The sequence below is a fragment of the Spea bombifrons genome, chromosome 1 (assembly GCF_027358695.1).
Source record: "Spea bombifrons isolate aSpeBom1 chromosome 1, aSpeBom1.2.pri, whole genome shotgun sequence".
Classification (NCBI taxonomy): Eukaryota; Metazoa; Chordata; class Amphibia; order Anura; family Pelobatidae; genus Spea; species Spea bombifrons.
The window spans coordinates 76,743,786-76,763,840 of NC_071087.1; the positions used below are offsets into that span (position 1 = coordinate 76,743,786).

The 20,055-nt window shown below is 41.7% G+C and overlaps 1 protein-coding gene across 1 annotated transcript in view; it reads left to right on the forward strand.

The window, feature by feature from the left end:
- NWD1 (NACHT and WD repeat domain containing 1) overlaps positions 1 to 15,726 on the forward strand; it is a 33,763-nt gene extending 18,037 nt beyond the window's left edge. Inside the window, exons 8-22 of the mRNA XM_053456032.1 lie at positions 59 to 657; positions 885 to 1,088; positions 2,345 to 2,504; positions 2,602 to 2,719; positions 2,821 to 2,985; positions 3,900 to 4,097; positions 5,050 to 5,172; positions 5,454 to 5,650; positions 6,379 to 6,657; positions 7,745 to 7,835; positions 8,007 to 8,161; positions 8,655 to 8,931; positions 12,449 to 12,999; positions 14,036 to 14,141; positions 15,370 to 15,726. Coding sequence (XP_053312007.1) covers positions 59 to 657; positions 885 to 1,088; positions 2,345 to 2,504; positions 2,602 to 2,719; positions 2,821 to 2,985; positions 3,900 to 4,097; positions 5,050 to 5,172; positions 5,454 to 5,650; positions 6,379 to 6,657; positions 7,745 to 7,835; positions 8,007 to 8,161; positions 8,655 to 8,931; positions 12,449 to 12,999; positions 14,036 to 14,141; positions 15,370 to 15,662 — 3,516 coding nt within the window. The 3' untranslated portion in view covers positions 15,663 to 15,726. The remainder of the gene's footprint in view (positions 1 to 58; positions 658 to 884; positions 1,089 to 2,344; positions 2,505 to 2,601; positions 2,720 to 2,820; positions 2,986 to 3,899; positions 4,098 to 5,049; positions 5,173 to 5,453; positions 5,651 to 6,378; positions 6,658 to 7,744; positions 7,836 to 8,006; positions 8,162 to 8,654; positions 8,932 to 12,448; positions 13,000 to 14,035; positions 14,142 to 15,369) is intronic.
- The last annotated feature ends 4,329 nt before the right edge of the window (positions 15,727 to 20,055 follow it).

Genomic DNA, 20,055 nt, shown 5'->3' on the forward strand with positions numbered 1-20,055 from the left:
AAACTGTCACATTTATTGTTCACAATGTCAGTAACTTTATATCTATCTTCCTATTTAGGTGTGTTTATCACTAGACCTGTCACTTCCATCTGCTCAGATCACTAACATTTACAGCGAAACAGTGAGATTTTTTCACCAGCTCCTTAACACAGCATCTGAAACAAGAGCAGAGCCTCTAGTTGTCATATTGGACTCACTTGACCAGCTCTCCACATCAGAAGGTGCCCACCACTTGCACTGGCTACCCAAAGAATGCCCAGCCAATGTGCATATTATAGTATCCACATTACCCGACGAAGGAGGAATTCTGAATACATTGCGGGAGTTTATCCCAGACCCACAATCTTTCCTGGAGGTACAGCCACTCTCTCCTGAACAAGGTGGACAGATGATTGAGATGCTCCTGTCTTCTGTTGGGCGAAAGCTCACCACTGCTCAGCTTGACATTGTCTTAAGCAGCTTCAAGATGTGTGGGCAGCCCCTGCAACTCAGACTAGCTTTTGATGAGGCCAAAAGGTGGTCTTCTTACACATCACCCTCAGAACTCAAGATTGCCACCAGCACAAAAGATGCAGTGCACCAGCTGTACCAGCGACTGGAACAGATTCATGGGAAAATACTAGTATCACATGCCCTTGGTTATATTGTAACTTCTAGGTTTGTATATAGGTTAAGGTTTTCTATGTTTTATTTAAGTATTTGTAACATTCAAAACAATTGAGGTCAACAAAATTATCCCAAAAGACTGCTTTATACTATAGTTTCTTTCTTTGACTGACTCGGAAACATTTTTAGAATTTTTTGTTTACAGTGTCTACCAGGCAGACTGATCTAACCAAGCATTTTACCTAATGAGATAATTTGTATATTTTGGTCAATTTTAGGAGCGGACTTTCAGAGGCAGAGCTGAAGGATGTTTTGTCATTGGATGATGATGTTCTAGCGGATATATACCAATACTGGGCTCCTCCTAGCAATGATGTCATTAAATTCCCCTCCCTATCTTGGACTCGTCTACGCCTTGACTTAGAGGGGTATTTAGTGGAGAGGCAAGCAGATGGGAGTACAGTACTAGGCCTTTACCATAGGTAAGCTGAATGCACATATGTGGTGCTGTTTAGTAATCCTAATGTTACCGTACTAATTATTATTATTAAAAAAGTAGTACATTTGTACAAAAAATGTAGATAAAGTGGAGACAATAGGGAAAAAAATACAGTTGGCATTATGTCCAATTATTCTGTAAAGTGTGTGACACATTAAAGAAGGGGTGTTGTGTGTTAAAAAAACCTTCTGTATAGATATAGTGGGGGGGCACAATTTTTTGTTTTGCCCCTCTTGTTCAGCGTTTTCTTTAAAGTCAGAGCGCCGGATGTCACTGACACATTTAGTGCAATGATGTTTGGAAGGCAAAGATGTCACTGATGACCCATTTGGGCCCAAAATGGCACCGACAAGCAGTCTGGAGAAAAAGATGGTACTGTTATACTGTTTGGGGCAAAGCATACCGTTAAGGGGAGGGGTTAGAAATGTTGCCACACCTACCTGAAAGGTGCCAAAAATATTTTTGCACCCAGGCTTCAATGGCCCTAGGCTCGGCCCTGGTTGAGTGTAGATTGTGTAGGTGCACACAGGAGAGGTGCAAATTATTTGTATGGGTCCCTGGGGTGGAGGGTATGGATAGAAGAATGGATCCAGTCTGGAAATTGTATGAAACCTTCATCAGGTACAGACTGTGGAAGGGAGAGGATGGTCCGGATGGTTTTCTGGCTTAGTTGGGTTTGAAAGTAGTGGATGTTTAGGCATTACCTATAGATAACCCACACTGAGAGAAAATATGAGAAGGCAACTAAGACGCAATGTTAGGAGAAAATAAAAAAAAGAACCAAGAGAAAATCAAAGAATATAGAAAGGGGAAAGGAGATAGTAAAAAGGATGTTCAAGAAAGGAAGGAGAAATACAGAAAATGCAGAGTAAAGTAGACTGGAGCATATAAAAGAGAAACAGTACAACAGTACTTCTGTTATTACAGAGTAATTTGAATTTACAAAGGCTTTATTAACTAATATGCGAGACTGAATGTCATTTGTGAACAAATGTAACAATTTAAATTAATAACTCCAAGAAGGGTCAAACTGGCCCTGTGTCATGCATTGTTCATTTTAGGAGATATTTTTAAGATATTATAAAGGTCACCTAACACATTTAAGCTCACTGAGATCTGACAGCAGACCGGGGAAGTTTTGTACGAGCATGTTGCATCACCATATCTCATTGTTGATCAGTGCACCAGGGCAGTCCTAGCAGTGACATGTATGTGTTAATCTTCACTTTCTGTCTGCAGACAATTTATTGAAGTGGTTCAAGACTCCTACCTCACTGTCACAGAGAAGGCCAAGAGACACTATACTCTTTCTGAATACTTTATGGGAAAGTGGAGTCAGGGAACCAAACGTCCAATTCACTTACCACTTATCAAAAAGTACATGGATGCTGACAGAAAGGTATCTGCAACAAAATATTGTCGTACTTGAATCACAGTATTATATCAGAATATTGTGGTGGCACAAAAAAATAACCTTAATTACCATCTCTCACTAGGTAGCCCCGCAGCCCTTGTGGTTCTCTGATGATGTGCCCAACCTGAGAAAAATGAGTGAACTTCCTTATCATTTGCTGAAAGCAGAACGCATAGAGGATCTGCAGAGAGACATTTTAGGTAGGGGTGAGCAATACTGGACATCTTCATGCTCAACCTATTGCTAAGTTCAATTTATGTGTTGCATAATTAATTAATTTCAGATAAATTATATTTTGCAGGTAACCTGAACTGGATCGCCAGTAAAATTGTCTCATGTGGCATTAATAGTGTTATCAAAGACTTTGAGATGTCTGTTGAATATGTTGGAAACAGCGAGTTATACCTTGTACGTGATGCCTTGCGTCTCTTCCAACCCACCATAAATTTCATTGAAGGTTCTGTCGGTGAGTTGAATAAAATCCCCATCAATTGGGGTATCTGTTGCCTTCAATCATTTACCAAAGAAAGAACTGCAAAGCAGTTAAAAATGGTAACAATATAAAATGTAAACTGTGTTTTTCACTTGCTTGGTCAGAAATGCTTTTGACTTGATAAAGGGAGGACTCCCGAAAGCTCGTCTATTATTTTAATACTGTTAGTCCAATAAAAAAGGTATTACAAGATTCTGCAACATTCTGTTTTTTTGCTTTCCTGCATTTTGGAAACAGACAATTGTTCTAAAAGGCATACACTATCTACACGCCATGGAAGGTATATATTTTATGGAAGAGCAAATATTAGTTTTTGAGATAAATGTTGCTGTCTGGTACTGTTGGATAAAATGTAGTGCCTCTGCTCTTTTTAAGCAATACATGAATACATTCAAATCAGAAAGGTAATCTATTTTTGAGAGTTTTTTTAGATGATGATATGCAAAGATTTACCCCAGGTCACCTTAGGCTTATATCTGCTCCATTTATTGTCTTGTAAATATAAGTTTAAGTATAATATTTTCGGAAGAGAATTGATGTTTAAAGGGTTTGGACTCTATCTAAGAAAGTAAAGAGATTTAGGATGTGTATTATGATGCTGTATTCCCTCTTATTTTGTGAATAATGTCAATATGATGTTCATATTTTGGACAAAATGGAACTGGTTTTAGATACTTTTCCTTTGTTGTTGTAAACTTGGAATATGTTTTACTAGCTGTGATGGGACACTTTGTACTGGACTGCTATCTAGCTCTTACAATAACTGTATATGGGCACACTCCAAAGCACCAACTCTCCAGTCACCCAAATCACTAGCCGAAGCTTTTGTATAATGACCTAACAATACAAAATTGTAATTTTATTTTGTCTGTACTTTTCCCATATAGACCCTTGCATAATATACACAGAGATTTTAGCAAGGCTGCACTTCTTTCAGCAGTCCTGTCCATCGGTGATCGGTGAAATGTGCAGGCAGTGTTTGGCATGGTTTGACAAATATCCAAATCCCACTTTCATCCCAATGTGTGGCTTCTTCCAGCCTCCTGGTGGACCTTTGCAGACAACTATTACCGGCTTTCAAAAAGGTTTGTATCTATAGATATAACTACAGATGTGTCCTAAATTGCAAACAGACAACATAGCAGAAAATTAATTGTTATCCAACCAGTTATACACTGAATACCAGATCTGTGACTTTTCCCCCCAAATTCTACATTTTACAGTTCTGTACACTATATACCGTATTTATCGGCGTATAACATGCACTTTTATAACTAAAATAAGAAGAGGAAACCCTACCTGCGTGTTATACGCCAATAAATCCTACAGCTGCATGATTTGCAGCCGCGTCTCCCTCACTTCCGGTCCGGACAGGGGTGCGTGTTATACCCCGGTGCGTGGTATGCGCCGATAAATACGGTAATCCATAGTAACTGTGTTCATAGATTGAAATAAACAATAATCCAACTTTATCTGTAAACATGAGGAAGGCCTCAATTTATTTATTTTAGGTTCTGCATCATTATTCCTTTCAATTAGCGTATCCCTGCCCTACAGTTAAGTTGTTGAGGCAACCTTTGTAAGGGCTGAACGTTTCAACAAAAATATCTCCAGGACAATTTCACTGATTGTCAAACAAAAAGCACCAGCTATAGGTTGCTTTAATTAATCAATTTGTTTATGCTAAGTCTGTGGGTTCTAATAATAGCATGTAGATGTACCCAACAGATATTAATGGCACAATTTCAAGGGTGTTGCAAGATGAAGTTGAAGATGAAGGTCAAAATTAAAGAACACAGCTTTTAAAACTAGAGATCCAGGGAAAACCATAACAATGTATTTTATTATAGCAACATTGCTTTAAAGTTTATGAGAACAAACAAGTGTTAGGAGAGCAGTAAGGGTATCTAGTGAAATTAAGTGGCATGTTTCTTGTTGAAATATTTTTTTCGACATCCTGAGAAATAATATAATAATATAATAATAAGTATAGAGTGTGTATAGTGTTAATAATATGCTCCTGTGTCCTATCTTTAGGTGTCACTGTCATGGAGCTCTGTCATGATCAGGATCTTCTTGTGGTGGGTTCTGAAGATGGAACAATGATAGTGTGGAACATCAAGGACATTGAGGTCATTCACACTTTGATTGGCCACTCAGGTAGGTTTATCTCATAAATTTCCCTTTAGCCAAAATGCTGTGATGTAGATAGTTTTATTGGGTTTAACCGATGTATCCTATGCTGTAGTGTACAGTATCATGCTTATATTCTTATAATATGATTTAAGATGAAAAACATGTTTCCTTATTGTTACTCACTAGATTATAAGATATTAGAAGAAGAAAGAATTTTGGTTCAGATTTTTTATATATAGAAAATGCACCAAAATGGTGTTTCTCCTGAATGTGGAAAAATTCTTAAAATGTTGAGTTTTCTGCAGCTTCAATACGATGTGCAAAAGTATTTGGAAGCGGAACCCGTGCAGTTTCTGGCTCTATGGACCACACTTTGCTTCTCTGGAACTTGGTAACTGGAAAGACATATCTGTCCATTCATGAAGACCATACAGTCTATGAAAATGCTTATCTACACGTGGATGAGAAAATGGGGTTTATATACTCAGCAGCTGGGTCTCAGGTGGGTTAATGTTTAATGGAGTAGAAAGACATAAATTTCATATTTAAGTATCCATTTGTCTAGAGGCTCATCTAGAGATGGATAGGTCTGAAAATCCAAAGAAACGTTGCAAAAAAGGTTGCTTTTTTATTCCTTAAAAAGAACATACCAGTTACAAAATGGAGACCAATTAGCAGCAGCTGCCCTTTCTTATTCACACTAAAGAATTAATGGGAAAGGACAGCTGCTCTTCATTGGTTGAAGAGGGGAAAGGAAAACACAAGCAAACAAACAACCCAACTCTCAGCAACTTGGCTTGGGGAAGGGAGAAATAAAATCCTGGAGCAATCCTTCGGATTCCCATATTAACCCCTGCTATACTACGGAAGACTTAAGACTAGAAAACCATCAGAAAAAAGAAGAGAAAAACAAATACGTAGAACTTATACAAATATTTGCCCAAAACGAACACGGGAACAAGCGAATGTTCATAGAAGATTTTTTGCCTGAAGACAAACACGAAGACTTCACCGGCGCCCAAGTCTACTGTATATTGCAGTCCAACTGTGAATATATGAACTTAATTTCTCTTGGTGAGCTTTATTAAAAATGTCATTCTGAATACAAATTCACCTATGGACCGTATTTTACATGTCATAATATCATCTTGTTTAATAATTACTTACAAGTTGTATCTTTATAGTTTGCTACAAATAAATAAAAGTAGGGGATATGTCTTTTACCCTTAGGTCAATGTGTGGCATATCGAATCAGGAGATCCTGTTCTATGCCTGTCACCAGGAGTTCCTGGCTTCCCAGTGCAAGTAGCAGTGCTCTCCCCACAGCAGCTCCTAATTACCGTAACAGAAGGTGGCACAGTTCATCTTTGGGACAGTTCTACGAGGGAACTACGGGGATCACGGCAGCTCCCAGGCGTGTTTGGAAAGGCAGCAGATCCAGTCTGCAGCTGTGTTATTCCCAGGCATGGCAAAATGGTTGTTGGGTTCAAAAATGGCGCCTTGGCACTTGTAAGTATTCTTTAAGTGGGGTATATTTATATTGATGTAAGATAAAATAAATGCCAGGAGACTCATGAGGCGTAATGAACACAGCTCACAAAACCCGAAAAACTATGTTGCCACAAAAAAACATTATATTTGGGTATGTAATTATTTGACTGGTGGAGCCACGGAGCAGGGGTAGGGACAAGCGCCCAGAAGCATAGTCCAGTAAGTAAGCCGGGGTCGGTAGCCTGTAAATGACAATAGAGGCCAGAGGCAGAGAGCATAGTCCAGCAAACAACCAGAGGATGATAGCCAGGAATTTACAATACAGGCCAGAGGCAGGTAATATAGTCCAGGAAGCAAGCAGGGATTGGTAGCCGTGAAGTCCCAAATAGGGGTCAGAGAGAGGTAGCGTAGTCCATGAAGCAAGCCAGGGTCGACAACAGGTAGGTCACCATCAACAAACAACACAAACAGAAGGAGTAGGGAAGAGCGAACAAAGTACCGAGGCTCTGCCCCTTTCATCTTTCATTCTGCTTTGAGTAAGAGGTCACCTCTGAGCAGCCATCGAGGCTACAGAAGCCCTTTCTCTGGATGTGCGTACTGCCATAGGGATGGCTTCAAGTGGATTCCCTATATTTAGACCAGGGAAGCAGTCTACCTTGAGGTCCAAGGACCGCACCACAACCTTTGATACTTCCAGCTGTGGCTAAGCGTGCCTGTGCCCATGAGGATATAGGGTCTGCCAGGGTAAGATAATTAATGGTGGGATAACAGCTTAAAGTGGCAGAATCCAAGAGTTACCCTATGACCTACCTAAATGCAAGTATGGGAAGGTCATCCTTCATGCCACTTAACAAACCATTAGAACTATCATGGTTTTATGTAGAAAAATAATATTGCGGTAATATCCGGTAGTGTGAAAGGAAGGTCCCAGTCCCGCGCAATAAAAATTTCATTTTACAAGACAATAAACTGTGCAACATGCTGCTGCATATAACCACTTTTGAAGTAGCATATATTATCCCCCATTAGCTGATAATGTAAGTACGGTATATGTGTATTCTATCATAAGTAGAGGACACATGGTATTTCTGTTCTTGCATTTTAGATTTCCTCGGGTGGTGGTGTCTCAACAGAGATGATGCCAAGTGCTTTGACCTTTGTGGTGGTCGCTGATGATGAGTCCCTGTTTGCAGCAGGTAAGTATTAGGTATGGCATCAGTATAATGTGATTAAACGTATGTATAAAAAAAAATCTAAATTTAAGATAACAAACTTTAGTCAACGCTTTTGAATAGCGAAAAGGTTTTGAAAGGTCACCCCAACCACAGATTTAAATCTATATCTGCTTAAATCTATATCGCCTTCAGGATTTGGGAAGCAAGTTCAAGTTTTTCTTGCTGATTCCAATGCATTCAGGACTTTTCTGTCTTCATATCTCGAGCATGATGATATAGTGGAATCCGCTGTCTTCAACAGTGAAAAAGATATTATAGTCACTGGATCAAGAGATGAAACCATCCGGGTTAGTAAGAACATACTTCATTTGCTAAACATCTTTTTGTTTAATTACAAAAAAAGAAGACAGATTTGGTACTATGTGGACTTTATATAGTTGTGCATCAGTGTACATTATGTTTCAGAGTGATAAAACAATGCAATCAAATACTGTTTTAAACAATATTTGTAAGACCAGACCCCTTTATTTAAAATGTACAAACAAAAAGTCATGCTATCATCTGTGGTGACGTGTTATTGTCCTGAACTAAAATCATGTTAGCCTTTCAATAAATTAGGAAAATACATATCACTCTACAATTATATTGTGGACTGTCAGGGAAAGAAAGATGTCTTCTATTTAATAAAAATGGAGACATCAGAAAGATAACATTACAAATAATACAGGTTGTCTTAGGCATAAGATGTCATGTGTGTTATTCATCATGTTGGAGATAAATAAAGATCTAACAAGATGTCTATGTTTCTTTATCAAAGTATTCTTGATGTTTAACTCACAGATCTGGAGTTTATCTCAGAGAGGGGCTCTGTTGGATACACTACATGGTATGGGAGTGCCAGTCAATGCATTAGCAATAACAGGCAGGACAATAATCTCCTCTTCATGTAGTGCTTACTATCTAAAGCTATGGAACATGGATTATGATAAGCAGCACAAGACAGTTCCCCCATTCCAAGATCGCAGTGGCTGTGTTGCTGTTTCAGATGCAGGAAAACGGGTGTATTTCCCAAGAACTGGAGACAAACACAAGATTGCTGTCTGGGACTCTGAAAAAGGTAAGAGTAAAATAAATCACAAAGTTTTATAAATGAATGATAAAAAACACATTATTTATATTTTATGGAAAACAAGCTTCCTCCTAGGACTCTGCAAATCTTAAATTTACAAAATAAATTTAATCCATAATCAACTCAACGGCCACACTAACCCTCCTCCTAAACGGAAATACATCTTACAACTTATGTTTTGTGTACACATCTCACCTACTTATTGAGGAAGCAATTAACACCACCCCTGTAACACATCCCTTCCACCATGGCTCCCTAGACCATGCCTGCCCCATGGCATACCTGCAGGGGGACAGTGGCGGCCACCAGCTGGATACCTGGGCAGTAATGTTGGGGCCTTAAAATTGTTTTCAATGTGTCCCTTCTTGATGAGGTATGATAAGCCACTATATAACTTTACTATGGAAATACCTCAAAATGAGTTTCAGATCAGCAGTATTAACATGATTGTTCATTGAGAATTAAAATTCAATAAAAAAAAACAAAGGTCCACAGGGCTCTATTTCTTTCTTCATAGGATATTCTCATATCTGAATTGATAGAAAACACATGCTTAAATTAATTTCTGATTTGTAAGCAGTGAGTTACTGGTCTGTCTTGTATGTGGTTACTCCCTTGTTTTAAAACTAGCTATGGGCTGTTATGTGTCTTATTTGTACATTTTACAACTTAATTGGCGTGCTGCTCTTCTGGTTTAGGCCTCTGACAGTGTTCCTGTCTTGACCCCTTTGACCTCTTTTTGCCTTGCCATTTATCTAGTTACAGACCTATGCAGACCTCATTTTTCCTGTAGTACCATCAGGGGGTAACTAGAAACCACCGGGCCCTGGTGCAAAAAATTGCCCCGGCCCCCGAACTTCAACAGCTGGTCTGTGTCATCATTGCATTGCATTACACACACTTACTCATACTCATTAATGCACATTGCATCTCACCCTACTAACACAATTACACATCCATGCTTACACAAACACACACAAGTATACATCCATGCTCACACACACAATTACACATCCATGCTCGCAAAAACACACACATACACAAGTGCACATCCAGTCTCAGACACAAGTACACATGCACGCTCAAACACACACAAGTACACATCCATGATCACACACACATGTACACATAAATGCTTACATACATACATGTATGCACTCACTGGCCACAAATAGCTAATCAGCCAATCACATGTCAGCAACTCAATACATTTAGGCATGTAGACGTGGTCAAGACAACGTGCTGAAGTTCAAACCTAACATCAGAACGGGGAAGAATTTAAGTGACTTTGGTTGGGGCATGGTTGTTGGTGCCAGACGGGCTGGTCTTAAGAAACTGCTGATCCACTGGAATTTTCACGCACAACCATTTCTAGGGTTTACAGAGAATGGTCCGAAGAAGAGAAAATATCCAGTGAGCAGGAGTTGTGTGGACGAAAATGCCTTGTTGATGTCAGAAGTCAGAGGAGAATGGGCAGACTGGTTTGAGATGACAGAAACGCAACAGTAACTCAAATAACCACTCGTTACAACCAAGCTAGGCAGAATATCATCTCTGAACGCACAACACGTTTAACCTTGAAGCAGATGAGTTACAGCAGCAGAAGACCACACTGGGTGCCACTTCTGTCAGCTAGGAAAAAGAAACTGAGGCTACTATTCGCACAGGCTCAACAAAATTGGACAATGGAAGACTGGAAGATGTTGCCTGGTCTGATGAGTCTTGACTTTGGTTTAAACAACATGAAAGCATAGATCCGCCCTGCCTTGTATCAACGGTTCAGGCTGGTGGTGGTGTAATGGTGTGGGGGACATTTTCCTGGCACACTTTGGGCCCATTAGTACCAATTGAGCATCGTTTAAAGGCAACAGCCTACCTGAGTATTGTTGCTGACCATGTCCATCCCTTTATGACCACAGTGTACTCATCTTCTGATGGCTACTTCCAGCAGGATAATGCACCATGTTGATCCTAACATTGCCTGCAGATGACACAAAGAGGAATACTAAGGAAGCAGCAGTCAGCCTCCTAGAGCCAGAGTCCAGCGGCCTTACGCAGGATTCTGAGCATCTAGTCTTCTACTCTGACCTGGCTCCCCAGCTACAACAGTTTTACAGCACATAGGTAAAGAGTAGCCCAGTTTGGGTGGGAAAAGTAGGGCTAAACATCAGGTCTATTTTTTTTTTTTTGCAAAATCAGCATGTTGATTGACTCAGTACTTGACTTTCTTCCCTACCAGCGGCGAGTACGCATGCCCCTAGCGTAAACAACCAGCAGTTTTATACTTTTTCCTTGCCATCTCTGGTAGTAATAATACAAAGATTCCTCTTCCCAACTCTTCCTCCGTTTGTTATTTTTATTTGGTCCCCAGGTGGGGACTGGAATCTGGCTCTTCCAGGTACCCTCAGGAGGTACGGGCATTCAGCCTTTGTGTGTACCTCAGATGGGGTAGAGAAGGGACTTCAATTTCAGGCAGGAGCCAGTGAGACAGCAGTTTCACGGCAACCTTTTTCGTCAGCTGTGTTAATTGGCAGCGGAATGCTCCTGGGTGGGAGCCGTCAGAGAAGTCCTGGCAGCATCCAGCCTCTCTAATATGGTTGTTGGTGATGCCAGATAATAGGCCAGTCGCTGGTGTCTACTTGTTCATTTTCTATGCCAGCTAAGGAAAATGCTGAGGATTGAAGAGAAGATAGATGAAGAAGATGCGGAAGTGGAAGTAGTGTGCAGAGAAGGCAGGGAAACATTTAGAGAGCATGAAAGAGAGTGAACGAGAATACGAGTGTGAGAGATTGGCAGTGTGAGAGAGTGAATGTGGGCACCCAAATTCGGGTGCCCACATTGTGTGTAGACATTTGCACATGTCTACTATTTAAAGATATCCTCCCTCTGGGCCACTCTTCATACACAACGTTAAAAGATATATTCTGTCTTACATACAAAAAAGGGCTCCATGGAGAGCGGATATATATATATATATATATATATATATATATATATATATATATATATACACTGTATTGGCCCGATTATGGGCCGCACTTTTCACCAACTTTAAGTCGTTACAGTGGGGGTGTGGCCTATAATCAGGGTTTAGCGCAGGGATGTGCAATTTGTATTGCCGGGCATTCATAGTGCAGCGCTGGATCCTCCTCTCTGGCAGCCTGTGGGCGTCTGCACAATGAAGACAACCCTCACTGCTGCAGGCTCTTCCACTGGGGCTTCTATGGCGGATCGCCGGTGTGACATGATAAAGATGTATTACTGTTCATTAGATAAAATACTGCTTTACCATTTACCATTGTGTATTTTTCCCTAAAAATATTTTTTTCTTTAAAAAAGCACCAAACTCCAAACTTTAAGGGTGCGGCCTATAATCGAGCCAATACGGTATATATATATAATTTTCAGATGTGTGATTTGTTTTTCTCCAGGTAGATTCCATTAATGTTTGCTACAAGAATTTAGATTGGAAATAAACTTTATATTTTCTGTTCAAATTCATTAGGTCTGATGGCTAATATTCTGGAGGCCTCATCAAATGTGACCTGCTTGGAAGTTGCCGAGTGCAAAAGAGTTCTATTCTGTGGGCTCAGCTCAGGCACAGTTTTAGCATTTCCTTTGGACCAAACACAAGATGTGGCTTGCATCCCCCCACCTGATCACAATTTGCCTGTGCTTTGTCTATCATTGAGCAAATGTGAGAGCAAAATGGCTGTGGCTTACCAAAGCTTTGTACATTTATATGATGTTACAAGAGGGGACCCTATACCAACTTTGGAAGGTCCCATAGGCTCAGTCCATGTAATGGATTCCATTTCTGTGTGCCAGGTGGCAGCCCTAGGAGATGGAAGACTTTTTTATGGTACATCACAGGGGGAACTTTACCTTTTAAACAGCGAAAAAGAAGAGGGCCTGTCCTTGGGGTCACACAGAAGTAAAATCACATGCTTGGAAATAAGTAACAAGGAAATGTATGCACTTAGTGGCTCTGAGGATGCAATCCAGCGTCTTTGGAATCTGCAGACCGGTGAATGGGAGCATGAGATGTGTTACAAGGTAAACTCTGCTAATTTTGCATAGAGCACTGGTAGATCTCTTTGCACATACACACACTAGTTCAAATGTGTATTGATGTTTTGTCAATACAACACTGCTGCTGTGTTTCCCATATAAGCCTTGGTAAGCACACATCAAACTCACTTAAATTGCAGCTGTAATACTACATGCATGAATTATCTTTAACCAGTAATACATTGTTTCGAGTTTGTCTTGCCTAAACATTCAATCTCTTTCTTTACCCATTTGTACCATGCTTTGTTAGTTGTCCCATTACACTGTGTAGTAACTAAAGAAAAATTTAGCAAACCTTCCTTAAGCCAATGTAGGACATACACCACACAGAGTTAGTTTTCATAATAAAGTTCCATCCCTGTACCCCAATTATTCTCCACTGGTGTTTCAAAAATGATTATTTTTTCCATGGCTGCCACCATGGCAACAGCTGTAGTCTGGTAGCTGTTGGTGCTGCCATAGCCCTGTTCTGGTGGCAGTAGGAGACCTTTTCTATGCAGTAGGAGCCTTCTTCTGGGGGCTGAATATGATACTCATTTTATTCCAGAAGTCTAAATAGCCCTAGAATGAGAAAAAACTAATTCTACACTTGACATACACGGCTGGTGTTACACTGCCATTTTCATTAACCCCTTTGTTGTGATGGACTTAATGCTATCAGTTGACGCCGGATGACCTACTATTACTTCCTGTCATTTTGAGCATTGGCAGGGCAAAATCCACAGCCTTGTCTCCCCTTTGCTAGCTGGGACCAAACTGTTCTATGAACATTGTGCACTTTGCTGACATTGAGATAACATCATGACACACAAGGATCACAAGAATTTCTACTGTTTCAAGAGATCCTTGATCTGAAAAGACCCCATATGGGATCTCTAATTATGGTACACTGCTCTCTTCTACTATACTTTAAAATGAAATAAGCACTCTGGACTGCTCTGTAATAGTGGTAAGGGTATGGAGGGCAAGTACATGTCCATTTTCATATTTTTACAGAATTATGATTCTCTTCCACCTACAGGGCTTCTTTTTTCATGGTATTGACTGTGCCTGCTTCTCACCAGATGACCGATATATTTATACAGGGTCAAAGGACAGAGCCATAAAAGTATGGGATGTTTCAAACGGTGAGATCATATTTCCTTTATCCTTATGTCAGTTGAGCAATCATGACACAGCTTTCATTAATAAAAATGCCTCATGGTTATATTGCAATTTATGTGGTGTTAAGTGCAGGTTGCAATTTTTATTAAGATTATCTTTTATTTATTATGTGCCAACAAATTATGCAGCGCAGTAAATGGGGCAGTTACTACATCCATAACAAGTATACATTAATACAGGGGTGTCCAAGTTTTTTCTGCAGTGGGCCATTTCATCAGAATTGTATACGTGCGAGGGCCGCTCTCATTTTTCACTGTGAGAAAATATAGCCTTTAATAAAATATGCAGATTAAAATAAAGTAAATAACACAAAACCTTTACTTTTCCTCTCACTGATTTCTGGGCCTAGAAAGTTTTGTGACCACAAATTCAGGATTCTGGATAAGTAAAAATGAAATAGTTCTATTTATCCTAGGGATGCACCAAAATGAAAGTTATGGACCAAAACCGAAAACTCAGGGTTCAACCAAAAATGTCCATCCATGCTATCACACACACTTATTCATTTATATACTCATTCATTCACAGATTCATTCCCTCAATCACGCATACTCATTCAAACATCCTCCCTCACCCCAAACCTGCACTGCAGCTCTCTCACTGCCGCTCACAGACTTCAGTAGGGGCCGCGGCCTCCCTTTGCGTTCTCTTGTACTGCACTTCTCTTGTACTGCACAGAGGAAGCAGGAATCGAGCAGAGTCATGTGATGTCACGTACATTCACGTGACTCTGCTGGGTTCCACTTCCTCTGTGCAGTACAAAAGACACTCCCACCGGTAAGCAGCAGTGCCCTTGTGATCCCGGTTGCCCTGGCTGCTGATCTCACGTGGGCCGCACCTCGAGGGACGCCCCTGCATTACTACATACAAAAACATGCAGAGTTCAGAATCCTGCCCATAAGCTTGCCATATAGCCTTGTTTTACTCAAAGTTCCTGGCAGGAATGGTGGCTTTTGAGGGTCCAATCGTGAGTTTCAATGACCGAATAATTTCGGTCATTGAAACAAAAGGAGGGGTGAAAAGAGGGAGCAGAAGCTCTCTTGTAGCAGTAAGTACGGCTTAGTGGTTCCAGGATGCAAAAGAAGATGCATAAAAAAAAGATGGGTGGGCAGATGGTTAGAGCTTGGCTTGAGATGGTAGTAAGCAGGCTGTTTGCTATGAACTCTAACTCTTATACTGTGTGTGCTTTAGGTTCCCTCCTGGCCGTACAGTATGTCTATGCAACCGTTACCCGTATTATTCCTACCATTGATGGGTTTATTGGTACCACAAGGCTTGGGTATGTCATCCGGGAACGGTTCCAATGCCCACGCAGTATCAACCCTAAATATAACCCTCTGCAGAACATCAAAGCATCATGTACGGTGAATTCCATGAAATCCAGGGACACCCAGCATAAAGCTGCAATGACTTCAAAGATAAAAAAGTCACGGTGGAGATGTGGGGATCAAACAAAAAGATCACAAATATGTCACATTGTATAACCATGATAATCAGTGGCTTCATTACTAAATACCATTCTTGTCAAATAAATTGTTTATAAAAAGATATGTCTTTGTTTCCTTTAAATATTTTAACATGGCCCAGTTAAACAAAAATATTTGTCTCAACAAATGGACTTACACAGGATTTTTTCAGGCGAGGGGAGGCGTGTGCAAAATATCTTCCTCACGTTTCTCCTCTCCCTCCCCAATACCCTCCTTACCTCTTTCCTATTGCCTACCTTTGATGGCTTAGAAGAGGGGTTTTCATGGCGAGATGCACATTTTAGTTATCCATTAATAGGAAAAATGATATGACCACGGTATTAGTAGCTAACAGACTTGCACGTACCTGTGCACCATGAGAACTTTTGTTTACAATGGCTGGTATGGTAAGGATTAGCCACAAGTACCCCAGTCTACAATTCCTATGGTATTCAGCCAGTAATGGCTGACTGTATATCATTGGAGCTGAAATCAACACAAAAAAGTTAATATGTGAGCCACCATAAGCCCAGTCGGTAACTACAATTCTCATGAAGGGCAGCTAACAATATGGCTACTGAGTATTATTGTAAATGCAGTCGACACAAGTTAGTGTTTGTACTGTAGACTTAGTGTAGCCCTCCAAAGCCCAATCAACACTTACTAGGTACTATGCCCATAATAATCAACTGGCAATATTGCTTGCTCAGCATCATCGGAGTTGCAGTTAAGAAGAGTTAAGGGACCCCTATGAGTCGGGTCAGTGCCCAGAAGTAGGTTTTCACCAATGACAGCCCCTTTTCCTCTGTAGGTTGAGCCCCAGAATACTCCACGGCCACTAGGACTTTGCTGTGCCCGCCCAGAACACTTCACCAAAACCAGTAGCGTGTTAGAAGGTACACAGACTGACTACACAGGAGTAAATGCGTACAACAACAGAGACAATCAGAAGCAAACTACAGGAGCCAAGCCAGAGTCAGAGGCAAGAACAAATCACAGGTCGGGGAGCCGAATCCAAGGCGAGGTACCAAAGGGAGAGCTGAGACAGAGTCAAAACAAAGCCGAGGTCGAGGCAGGCAGTGGTCAAACAGGGTCCAAAAACATCAAGAAGACACCAAAACAAAGATAATGCAGTGGTAAAAGCAACATGGGAACGGGCAACAGGTGTATAAGTATATAACACCTTCCAGGAGTGCGTCCCGTGTGACGAGGAGCCGTTGATTAGGATAGGAACTGTGAAAGTCCCTAACCAAGTCGGGGGCATGGACATTATGGGCTGATAGCATTAACGATCCTCTGGTCTACTAAATATTGGAGTTGGTACCTTTCAATAAAGACAATGAAATGAATTAGGAATATGCATATATTTAGGAAGAATGAATTGGAATGAAGAGGGGTAAATCTGAGATGTACAGTTGTGCTCAAAAGTTTGCATACCATTGAAGAATTGTTAATATATGTACCATTGTTATAAAAAAAAAACATGAGTGAGCAGGCAAAACACATTTCTTCCTGGTGAGTAGTGTGGCTGACTGTGGGAGTATCACTCTGAAGCTGGTGAGTGGGGTCTTGACTGACAGCCCTATAAAACCCCAGCACACACAGAGCCGGCCTTAGGCGTTGTGGCGCCCTGTGCGGACTACTCCTCTGGCGCCCCCCCTCACTACCCCCCCTCTCTGCCCCTTCAAACTACCCGCCCTCTCTGCCCCTTTAAACTACCCCCCCCTCAAACTACCCCTCCCCTCTACCCCTTCAAACTACCCCTCCCCTCTGCCCCTTCAAACTACCCCCCCCCTGCCCCTTCAAACTACCCCCCCCCCACTTACCTTGTTGCCGGAGTCCTGCGGTAAGAGCAGGAGGCATCCGTCTTCTCGCTCTGCCGGCATTTCATGTTGAGCGCCGGTATAGTCCGGCGCTCAACATGAGATGCTGGCACCGCGACGGAGTCACGGAGAGTAAGGGGCGCCGAGCGGTTGCCGAGAACTTCACGAGCAACCGCTCGGCGCCCCTGACCGGGACTTAGATTAAAGCATCGTTTTTTTTTTTTTAAACTTTATTTAACATCAATGATGTTAAATAAAGTTTAAAAAAAAAAAACAAAAAAAAAAACGATGCTTTAATCTAAGTCCCGGTCAGGCGCCCCTGCAACCATGGCGCCCTGTGCGGTCGCACAGGTCGCACACCCCTAAGGCCGGCCCTGAGCACACACTTCATTCAGGGCTAAGATATTGAGCTACTAAGTTGGTTCTGTTCTGCTTAGTCCCCAGTTCCTTGTGTTATTCCCTGCAATTGTTGGTCTCCTCACTCCAAATCGCAGTGTGCCAGAAGCTGTGAGGCGTGTCAAGGTGTCGGTGTCAGGGTCCGCATGTCAGAGCACGCCGCAGCGACTCACTAGAGTACCTGCTACCTGCAGGGATAGCAGGTCCAGCGCTGCGGAATCAGTCTCCTCCTTCCTCCCGATGGCCGATACTAAGGGCGCACGAGCGCCCTCTAAAAAGCTTTATTGTTCCTACACAGGGAACACAGAGTGCACGCTCGGATGACGTCCCGCCACGAGAGTCGGGGCGTACCAGAGCGGCAAGTTTAAAACCGAGCACTGAGCTTTGCTTTGTTATTGTGCTTACCTTACGTATCGCCTGAGTGCTCCTGATTATTCCTTTTACTGTGTACCAGATCCGGCTTGCCTTGACTCCTCTATATCTATCTGATCCTCCGTGTACCAGACCCGGCTTGCCTTGACTCCTCTATATTACCTGACCCTCCGTGTACCAGACCTGGCTTGCCTCTACTCCTCCTCCTTGTGTTCCTCCTTGGCCTTGGAGACTAAACGGCTCCTACATCTGTGTACCGACTTTTGGCTTTCTCATTTGACTACGTTTTTGGGACTGATCACCTAAATACCGTGACTGGTTTCTCCTGCATACTGGTCTCCGCTCCTCTCATGTCGCTACAGACTATACCTGACAGTCGGGCATATTGTAACCAGGATTTTTTGTGGCATTGGAGCAGTAAAGGCTTCTTTCTGGCAACTCGACCATGTGCTCCTTGAAACATCCACACTGTCTTTTTCCAGAGCATACTGTATTTCTCCTGAGGTTACCTATGGATTTTTCTTTGTACCCCAAACAATTCTTCTGCCAGTTGTGACTGAAATCTTTCTCGGTCTACCTGACCTTGGCTTGGTATCAAGAGATCCCAGAATTTTCCACTTCTTAATAAGTGATTGAACAGTACTTACTGGCATTTTCAAGGCTTTGGATATCTTTTTATATCCTTTCCCATCTTTATTCCATCAGCTGTTTAACAGTAGCAATTGGATTAATTACAGGGGATATACATTCACTGGCCACTTTATTAGGTACACCTTGCTTTGACCTAATTTTGCCTTCATAACGTCCTCATTCTTTGTGGCATACAAGGTGCTACAAGGTGCTGGAAACATTCGTCAGAGATTTTGGTCCATATGGACATGACATCACACAGTTGCTGCAGATTTGTCGTCTGCACATCCATGATGCGAATCTCCCGTTCCACCATATCCCAAAAGTGCTCTATTGGATTGAGATCTGGTGACTGTGGAGGCCATTGGAGTACAGTGAACTCATTGTCATGTTCAATAATCCAGTTTGAGATGATGTGAGCTTTGGTGCATTGTCCTGCTAGAAGTAGCCATCAGATGATGGGTACACTGTGGTCATAAAGGGATGGACATGGTCAGCAACAATACTCAGGTAGGCTGTCCCGCTTAAACAATGCTTAATTGGTACTAAGGGGCCCAAAGTGTACCAAGAAAATGTCCCCCACACCATTACACCACCACCAGCAGCCTGAATCGTTGATACAAGGCAGGATGAATCCATGCTTTCATGTTGTTTATGCCAAAGTCTGATCCTGCCATCTGAATGTCGCAGCTGGAATCGAGACTCATCAGACCAGGCAATGTTGTTCCAGTCTTCTATTGTTCAATTTTGGTGAGCCTATGCGAATTGTAGCCTCAGTTTCCTGTTTTTAGCTGACAGGAGTGGCACTCCTGTGGCCCATCTGCTTCAAGGTTCGACGTGTTGTGCGTTCAGAGATGGTATTCTGTATACCTTGGTTATAACGAGTGGTTATTTGAGTTAGTCATCTCGATCCAGTCTGCCCATTCTCCTCTGACATCAACAAGGTATTTTTGTCCACACAACGGCCGCTCACTGGATATTTTATTTTTCAGACTATTCTCTGTAAACCCTAGAGATGGTTGTGCATGAAAAATCCCAGTAGATCAGCAGTTTCTGAAATATTCAGAACACCCCATCTCGCACCAACAACCATGCCACTTTCAAAGTCACTTAATTCCTCTTTCTTCCCAGTTTCTTAAACAAGTTCTTGACCATGTCTACAGTACATGCCTAAATGCATTGAGTTGCTG